The 10,000-nt window shown below is 42.5% G+C and overlaps 1 protein-coding gene across 2 annotated transcripts in view; it reads left to right on the forward strand.

Annotated features, from left to right (window-relative positions):
• Window positions 1-10,000, forward strand: part of sbf2 (SET binding factor 2) — a 115,468-nt gene that overhangs the window by 86,876 nt on the left and 18,592 nt on the right. For both annotated transcript variants that reach the window (XM_060864121.1, XM_060864041.1), the window contains exons 22-29: window positions 690-885; window positions 1,070-1,197; window positions 2,024-2,199; window positions 2,624-2,754; window positions 2,857-3,058; window positions 3,618-3,814; window positions 4,476-4,616; window positions 6,467-6,550. In XM_060864121.1, the coding sequence (XP_060720104.1) occupies window positions 690-885; window positions 1,070-1,197; window positions 2,024-2,199; window positions 2,624-2,754; window positions 2,857-3,058; window positions 3,618-3,814; window positions 4,476-4,616; window positions 6,467-6,550 (1,255 nt within the window). The remainder of the gene's footprint in view (window positions 1-689; window positions 886-1,069; window positions 1,198-2,023; window positions 2,200-2,623; window positions 2,755-2,856; window positions 3,059-3,617; window positions 3,815-4,475; window positions 4,617-6,466; window positions 6,551-10,000) is intronic.

Genomic DNA, 10,000 nt, shown 5'->3' on the forward strand with positions numbered 1-10,000 from the left:
AGCACAGAGAACAGCGTGAGCTGCCAGCACCCAGACGAACACTTATTCACTGATCTGGACAGTGTAAACATAACCACAGAATTCAAGAGAAGTTATTTACAGTCAACGGAGATCCTAATCCTTTGAGGTCCTCAAATAAGTCATCCAAGGCGGCGTAATAACGACCGGACGTTGTTTACGATTTAGACCATAAAAATCCAGTTTAGAAATTGTTTATGGAACTTTGTCATGATGTTCAAGGCATTAATGATGAGCACGAACTCTCCAAACTGGTGTTTTCCTGATCAGGTTTCTTTATTCCAGCGGTTCCTCGTTTCGTGTCCGGAACTAGGTGTGGCTTTATTTATATATGGAGATGCAAGAGAGAAAAATAACCACAATCCCATCTACTGTTTTGTTTTATTATTTTTATGAAGTTAATATTACAAATATCAAAGCCAGGACTTTTTCCCTGTCCCGACACACTACACTGACGCCGTTAACTCTTCTCTCTAGAGGTCGAATCATTGGATTTGCTCCACGTTACATTTGAACCAAGCTGTTATCTCATTTTGTCTCGAGGGATTCCTTCTCCAGAATATCATCATAAAAACAACAAACTATTGCATAATGTTTTTTGTTTTTTGTTATTCACCAAACGTTCGAGTGCTTTCGATTATTATTAGTATTATTTGTATCTGCCTCGGCAGCCAAAGATCCTCCGACCGATGATGCTCCCCGGAGAGGAGTTAGTAAGCGAGGGATTGCGGGTGGTCCTGGACCCTGACGGACGTGAAGACGCGACGGGCGGACTGCTAGGAGGCCCTCACATGCTGCCCGCTGAGGGGGCGCTCTTCCTCACCACCTACCGCATCATCTTCAAAGGCACTCCCCATGATCCTTTAGGTAAGTAAGAGACAGGTTTAGCAACAAAAGTGCACTTTGTGGACTGTAGAACTATGTTTAGACCTTAATGCTGATAATTTAGTGCCACTTACTGCCACTTCAGTGCTATCTTTACAGCGTAGTGTTTATCAACCTGACAGCTGTGTGTGTGTGTGTGTGTGTGTGTGTGTGTGTGTCTGAGTAGTCGGCGAGCAGCCTGTGATTAGAAGTTTTCCAGTGTCCACGCTGACGAAAGACAAAAAGATCACCATTCAGAACCAGCTTCAGCAGAACATGCAAGAAGGCTTACAGCTTCGATCTGCCGCCTTCCAGGTATCATAACGACCATAAGGTTGAGTGTCGGGAACGTTTTCGTGTTCAAACACCGTCGTCTTTCCGTGCGTGCAACGGTTCCTTCAGTTCCTCAGGTTGCCAATGACTTCAAAATAGTCTGAATTTCTTACATTTGTATACATCCTTATTCTCTACAAACGGGGTGCGTCGATTTTGACCGCACTTGGATAACGCAACAATTCATCTATTCATCCATCCATCCATTTAATCTGCTGTTAAACAATATGGAGCACATAGTATTGACCCGGTGACCTGAACGATCTCCACATCATTTACTTATAAACCTAAAGAATAAAAGAGGGAGAGAACTGACTGTTCTTCTTCTTATGATCTATCTGGATGATTTAATTATGTTCTGTTTATGTTCTGCTTCATATAAACCAAGCAGCAGGCCCACATGTGTACTATAAAGGTTTTATGGCTCATTCCTATCACTTTACTAACACTTGTTGTAGAATTCTGGCCTGCGTATAAAAGTCAGACCTCTTTGCACACGTGAGTGGATTTGCTTGCGCTGGTACTCGTACTGTGCTGATAATAATGCACTGTCTGAGATGCATTATTACACCTTTATTAAAGATAACGCCCACTGGGGATCTCTGTACTGTCCTGTCCAGAGATCCAAACGGGCTTAAAAGCAAACCCTGTTGTGTGACTCCAAAAATTTCCGTTGATTATTTACAGATTGCGTTCGTAAGCTCCAGCTGAGAAATATTCTGGCAGTAAACAAACTGATAGATCTCACTAATTCAGAGCGTCTGAGGCCCGACCCGGGGCCAGATTGATCTTATGCAATTCCTCTTAGCTGATTAAGGTGGCGTTTGACGAGGAGGTGACGTCTGAAATGGTGGAGATCTTCAGGAAGCACCTGCAGAGGATCCGGTACCCACAATCCATCTTCAGCACGTTTGCCTTCGCCGCAGGACAGACGGCTCCACAGCTTCTCCTGCCCAAGCAGAAGGAGAGGAACACGGGTTTCCGGTCAGTCCAGGTTTTAGTGTCTGGTCGTCAGTTTACAGAATGCATGAGTGTGAAGGCGGTCAGGTGAATTAGGTAATTAGGGTTAATGAACGGTCAGACTGAACAGGTTTAAATACCATTTAAAATACTTATTTCTAGACATGGAAACGTAAAAGATGCTAATACTTTTAATGTCATCACTTTTTAGACATCACTTTTTTTTTTTTTGCTTTTCATGAAATATTTATCAACTGTAAATAGCGCACAAAGGGTTTTAAGCCAGGCAGCGTTCTCATCTTTAAAATAATCAATGTAGAGTCTATTTTTTGTTTTTTTTCTTAACACAGGAAAAAAAACTACTTTGTTCATACACCTAGAAACAGAATCCTCACATACGGCACGTTAGAAAACGTCCTAAGAATCACTTTGTGGTCGTTTTTGACAGCACGCTCTCCAAAACCATAGTAAAAGGGGCGAAGAGAGCAGGCAAGATCACCATGGGTCGTCAATCCACGCTGCAGAAGAAAAACGAAAAAGGCACGCGTACGATTTGGAGCGAGGATGACGACATCTCCAGTGAGTTACATGCCTTGCTTCACTGTGGGTAGAGGAAGGTCATGGGGTCCAGTCAGAGGTCACGACCTTATGTGTGTGTGTGTGTGTGTGTGTGTGTCGCAGTATCGGACGACGGCGAGCCGCCCTCGAACAGCACGCTCAAGGCCTCGGACAAGTCCACCATGGAGCAGTTGGTGGAGCGCGCCTGCTTCCGGGATTACCAAAGACTGGGTCTGGGCACCATCACTGCCAGCTCCTCACGCTCTAAAAGCGGAGAGCAGTTCCGCGTGACGGCCATCAACAGACTCTACTCGCTCTGTCGCAGGTCAGATATCACACATCATGCTTTGACCTTGTGTATTAAAAGGAATCAATTATTATCTCTTCTGAAAGCTTCTTAATGCAGAAGATTTAGATAAATTGTGAACATCGCTTCCATCACGTACGGAATCTTTATCTTTATCTAATCTAAGTTTCAACCTGGTAAACGCTAACAAAAGGCCGCGCTAAACTAGAACCGTGTTTAAATGTAAATGTTCAGAAGGTCAGACTAGCTTGTATTTCCTGAGTCTCCTGAACTTAGTTGCTAAGAACGAAGCATAAGTCTCGTGCCGGCGTGTTAGACGTCATTCGCCGTCGAACGGGAAACGGGTCGTACTTCCCGGTACTAAAAAATTTATAGTGCTCCGTTTGAGACGATTAATATAGTCCAAGTGTATAGTTTGGTACAAAGCTCAGGTTTATTCCTGGCCAAGGTCTGTTTAACCTTGTAAGCCTTCATGTCGTTCTGTTAAACATTAATCAGTCTAACTCATTACAGGATTGGCTGTTTACTGTAAATGAAACAATTTGTTTATATCTCTGTGGGGTGTTTTTTTGTGCAGTTACCCCGGGCTGCTGGTGGTGCCTCAGTCGGTGCAGGACGGCAGTCTGCAGAAAGTCGCACGTTGTTACAGACACAATCGGCTGCCTGTAGTGACCTGGAAACACCCTCGCACCAAAGCGGTGCTGATGCGTGCCGGCGGCTTCCACGGGAAAAGCGTCGTGGGGCTGTTTAAGTCTCAGAACCAGACCACGACAGGTGTTTCCTTTTATTCCTTTTCGCAAGCTTTTATCTCACGCTCTTATTCGCAAATACGTAGGATTTTTATTTCTCTGACTTTACACTGATCAAGTGACATCGTTTCAAGGGTACGTTCGTAACACGTTCATAATCCTTGCATGCGCTTCTGTTATAACTACAGAGCTGATGTACAGATTTTATAAACCTCAAATTAATCTTTTAGTCAAAAGATCTTAAGAGGTCAGAACCTTAAGAGGTGTCCCAGAGGTTTATTTCTGCTTTCACACCGTTAAGTAGCATGCTTTAAAGCGTACCTTCATTAGGCGTTCATAATACATGCATAAGCAATGCATAAATCTTTTAAAATGCCATACTAGCTCAGTCATGAAAGGATCGTGTCAAAACTCGAGAGATTACTCTCGATTACTCTTATTAAAGTATTGGTCAAGGACTTGAGTTAGGATTATGTCAAAACCAAAAGTTTAACTAACACTGGTAAGTGTTCTGTTATGTAGGGTACCTACAAAGGCATTCATAACATCTTCATAAGCATTGCATAACTTTTTTTTTTGTTGTCAAAATCCAACAGTCTTAATTTCTGCATATACAAGATACTCTTTGATCTCTGTCTCTCCCTCTGTGTTACCATCCGCTTTTCGGTCTCTCTTCCTGTCTCTAGCTCCCGTCTCTTCGTCCGAGTCGTCCAGTAGTCTGGAGCAGGAGAAGTACCTGCAGGCCATCCTCAGCTCCATCCCTGCGTACTTCAAATCCAACGGCAGCAACACCCTGTCTAACCGCTCCCTCATCGGTCTTTCTCCAGGTACCTCCACCACTCTCAGAACCTCCCGAGCACGAGGCTTTATTTTGTACTTGTTTTGGTCTTTGAGTTGTTCCCATTTCATCGACTCTTATCTCCGTGCTCCTTCCTCTCATTGCCAAAGCTGTTATATATATTTATGGGTCTGAGCTGCAGAGGAACTCGAACACAATGTGTGCACTTATATAAGAGGAACAGGACACAAAAGGTCACCTCGAATCCATCTTACCGCTCCGGCTCGTTCGGAGAGAACGACCTGCTGAATCATCAGCCAAGCGTCTCGCACATAATGGGCCTCGTTTATCAAACCGTAAGTTGGGTCGTGTGAATATTTCCGCGGGCCAAAAGAATTCCTGCGAGATTTACAAACATTTCAGTAAGAATTCAGATAACTGACGTTGCCTTTATTTAAACGGAACTGGTAACGATTAGCTAACGTTGATGTATTATTATATACTCAAATTACATATAGGAGAAATTACCAGGAGAAAGGATAGATCTAGACGACGACACAATAAAAGAAGAAACGGAGCGGCGTAGAAGATGTAGTAGGACACTCGGCTCATCCGCTCACGCTCACCGATGAAAAGAAAGAAATGAATTGTGAAAGAATTGTGAAACTTTGGGTTGCATAAAGTTAACGGTTAACGGTTGTTCTGCCTCAGAGGCCTAATTTACACCTGGTCACTTCATGTGTTGTCTCTGATCCGATAGCTATCTGATTTGTTAAAACTGTTCCATTTACATCAGGCCACATAAGCGCGTCTCGGCGAATCGGATGTCGATCCGATCTTTCTACTCCCGCCCAAAATGTAAATATATTTTACCTCATTTCCGGGGTAATTGAAATGTAACACGCTTTGGTGTATGCGGTTTTCAGACCGCGATCAAAAAGAAGACGAAAAAACTCGTTTACGACGGTTATGTTACAAAAAACAGCGTTTACTGTTTGCTGCATTTTCGCTGGCGGCAGCAGCGCATTTTAAGACCCAACGAGACACCTGGGTGAAAGATCACCTGCGAGTGACGTACTTCCGTTTGGGAGGAGTATAGCGCTGACGTATGTGGCTTGAACAACCACATTCATTTACACCTGTCCAGTTTCATCTGAAACGCGTCCCAGACCACCTCCTGAAGGGGTTTGAAAGATCGGATTTATATCCGTCTCCAAAACGTTTCGGAGGGCATTTAGACCTGGTCTTTTTACCATCGGATAGCTATCTGATCACAGAAAACGCATGAAAGCCCCTCAGAGGCCTAATTTACCCAAATTAGTAAGATTACCATGTTACAAAATGCCCCAAAGCCCCACTTCATTCAAGACGTACCAAACATTTCTTGGAAAAGAGAAAAGCATTCAAGAAGTTGGAAAGTGAAAATCCCCAGAATAAAGCTTACTGTGTGCTGAAGGATCTTGATAGATAAGGCGGATTTTATTTACTTAGCTGTCGTTCACCGAGATGACTCAATAGAAATTATACTTGGGAAATGAAAGCAAGTGAAGTAGAATGAGCGCAATGATCACTTTATCACTTTTGTTTCAGAATGACTCATGGCCCGTGGAGGACACTTTTGTTTTTTTTTTCACTGCAGACATTCTTGCACAATTTCATGCAGGATTTTATTCAGATTCCTGATTATCCACATAAAGTAGAAGTGTAAATGCACCAGGGACACAAAACACACCAGGAGGTGAATTGTAGGCACTTGGCAACATGCGCATAAAGCAGTTAAAACGCCGTACGGTCGTGTCGGAATGTAACGAACTCGTTATTAAATGTTCGTTACAAATATAAGGAGCTGGCTCAGAAGTCTCGTAAAACAGACCCAAACAAATCGAATTTCTTCCACAGCTACCGAAAGACGGACGTCCAGAATGCCAAAGATGGCTCCTGTCCACTTGGATATTTCTTTCTCCAACAGTTTTGCCAGAGGAGGTGAGTGTGTCACGATCAGCTACTTTTACTAGCGCAAAGGAGGTTTTATTTTTTATACTTAGCTTTCTGGTATATTTAAAGCTGATTGCCTGTGTTCTGTTAGACAACATGACCACACACACACACACACACACACACACATCGTGTTGACTTTGGCCTTGCTGTAATTCTCTAAGTGATGACTCAGCAGATGTTTAGCACAATTCTCACTAGCACAGTTTTAGAAGTAAGGAATAAAACGCTGCTATATGGAACTAATCAAGAACAAGGTCATGAATTTACATCCTAAAGTTTATTATTATTATTATTATTATTATTATTATTATTATTATTATTATTATTATTATTATCACTCACCTCAGCAGTTTGCCAACAAGCACTATTACAGATTAGAGGCAATGGTGGCTCAAGTGCTTAAGGCTCTGGGTTGTTGATCGGAAGGTCAGGGTTCAAGCCCCAGCACCGCCAAGCTGCACTGTTGGGCCCTTGATCAAGGCCCTTAACTCTCCCTGCTCTGTATCACGGCTGCCCCTGGGCTCTGACCCCTACCTCCAACGTTGGGATACGTGAAGAAGCCAATTTCACTGAGCTGTAATGTGTTTGTGGTGATAATAAAGGTTTATGTCCCAATTTCACATTTAAAGAACGGCACATCGTCATTTATCTATACATAGTTCCATTTTATGTCGTGGAACATCCACATAACGTGAGGAGCACAAGACAACATCCATCCAAGACAGTTCTTAGTGACTGTCTCTGTAAAAAAAAATAAATAAATAAAATCACCATAAAACAGATTACAGCTGTTATTTACAATCAGTGCCGTGATGGGACTAAAACGAATCAGACAAAACATTGCGTTCACCGGCGATCATATCCTTGTATAAACATTTCCTTTAAACGAATCGTCGATCCGTTTGGAGTGAAAAAGGGAGTGACTTTGAAGACGTGATTGGGGTTCTAATTTTGGTTAAATGTGGCACTGCAAGCCATGACTCAGACTCAGTGCTTAACCCCATGCTTTCCTTTCTTAGAGGATTGTAGCATGTAGCTTGTAGCTTCATCAGCAGGTACAGACATTTACAGTGAAATCCAGTTACACAGAGATACTTCCAATGTCTTGAACTTTCCAGAACTGTGGAATTGAATCACAAATACCCCTTTTCCACCAGAAAGAACCGGGTGCTTGTTCAGAGCTGGTGCTGGTGCTGGTTCAAAGTTGGTTCCACTGGCGAACCTTCTAAGAACCGGTTTGCCTTTCCACCGGTTAGAGAGCATGACAGAGCCGAGTCTGACGTCACTGTATACGTGTCACGTTACACAGCAACGTTAGCGCAGCAGCAGCAATCACAAACACAACATCAACAATGGTGGATGTTGCTTTACTGTTAATGCTCATGGCTTTGTGAACCTACATTAACACCCAAACGTGGCGAATCCAACGTGTTCGTGCAGCTCCATGTAATCTGTATAAACGGAGGTTGTTATCGAGAAAGTGCATAACATTATTTTATCATTAACACAGAAAAAAGTTAGCCTTAGCATGTAGCTACTTACTATCATGTGTGCTGATAACTGATCATATTGCAGTAAAGTAAAAGTGTATTAAACATTAGTATACTTAAGGTACATTATCAAATGCGCTAACAGTAGCCCCGCCCACAGCCCCTGACACAAGCGGTTCTTAAGTCTAGACCAGCAACGTTTTGGTGCTACTTAAGAACCACTTTTCCTGGTTCAGAGCCGGTGCTTTGGCTGCCGAAAAAGAAAGAACTGGTTCTAAATTAGGCTCCGAACCAGCACTGAAACTGCCTCGGTGGAAAAGGGGCATTAGGCATGAGGTCACGATCCATCAGCGTGCCCCGACTGGTGCTGAGGTATGATTAAAAAAAAGGAAACTGATCAGTGATGGCAGCTGTAAGGTTAGACCAGAGAATAACAAGGCCCTCGTGAAGTATTGTACTTTTTTTGTGTTTCTTTTGTGCATTTAACCTTCATTTTCTTCCATCCCGATTAATGTCGATAGTCATCCTGTAGCTCTGTAACTCTGGGGTTTAAAGGGAATATTCCTCTGTTTTCTTTTAATCTAAACTCTATCCTCTTTATCTGTAAGGCATGCATGATTTACAACAAACAGAAACTTTGATTTTTTTGTTTTGTTTTTCCTACTAAAAAAAAAATCCAAACTCAATTATAATAGAAATAAGACTTTATAAGGTGATTTCGTTATGGTGACGTTACACAGGAAGCGTACAGGCATGAGGATGTGATGGGGATGTGAGAAAATCTTACCAAAGTTTCATCGACGTTTTTAAAATGCTTTTTTTATTTTTTTTACGGGACCCGTACCCCACCAGAGCCTCGTCTCTCCACAGATACTTCCTCTTGGACAATTTGTTCCAGCATTCAGGATTAGTTATACTAATATGTACTGTAATATGTCTTTGCTTTCTGAACACATCATTAGTTCCTCCCAGGATGGATTTTTACACAGTGTTGGAAACATTCCTTTAAGCTTCTGGTCCGTGTCGACGTGAGGAGATCGGTTATCATGCCGCTCCGCAGGCACACGTGGGTTTCATGTTCTGCTATGTGCAGACTTTTAACTTCTATGTAATGGGTTAATTATGGCTATAATATAAGTGGATACATGTGATCAGGAACAACACTCTGATATCCTGTGACATTGAGTCAGTGCTTAAAGAGGCCCAGTGTGTGCTTAGAAAACTGTCTCCACACCTTTAATTCTTTTCCCAGAGGCTAAAAAAAGGAATATGTGCCTATTTTTGTGGCGTTGCATGTTCAGTATTGAATTGCTTTGTAATGTCACACTATAATAGCTATAATAGAAAGTAGACACTTTTTATCTTCAAAGTAAACCGTGATCTCGAACCCGTTTCTGCTCTCCGAGACGCCCCAAGAGCTCGTTCAGAAGCAGCTAAAACGAATGTGACCGTGTTTATCATCAACCACTAAAATTCACACGTGAAAAACACACGTCTGACACCGAAAGTCCTGACTCTCTTTAGATCTATAGATTTTATTTATATACATTGATTGAAAATGTCCCATTTTGCCACCGTATACAGGGTTAAAACGCCACCTGCACCCTGGATTCGACTCTTTATCTCACGTCACAGCGGAAATTAAGATTCAACAGTAAAGGAGATGTTTTTAGATGAGTGGAACTCGCAGGCTTCTGTTTTAGTAGTCCACTGTAATATAAACCATCTGGACTACGGACATCAGAGGTGACATACGATCGCATTATCCTCAAAAACAGAAACATCAGATGATCCTTTGGGAAAAAAAAAAAACGTCTTTGGACTCAACCGACCCTCCGAAACGTATTTAGTAAGCGTTTCTCACCTGCTCTAATTTAGAATCCGTGTCCGCAGAGAGCTCTTGGCACAATTTTTTTTTTTTTGCCCTGCAGTTGTCGCCTTGTGG

This window comes from Tachysurus vachellii, chromosome 1, assembly GCF_030014155.1.
Source record: "Tachysurus vachellii isolate PV-2020 chromosome 1, HZAU_Pvac_v1, whole genome shotgun sequence".
In the NCBI taxonomy this organism is placed as follows: Eukaryota; Metazoa; Chordata; class Actinopteri; order Siluriformes; family Bagridae; genus Tachysurus; species Tachysurus vachellii.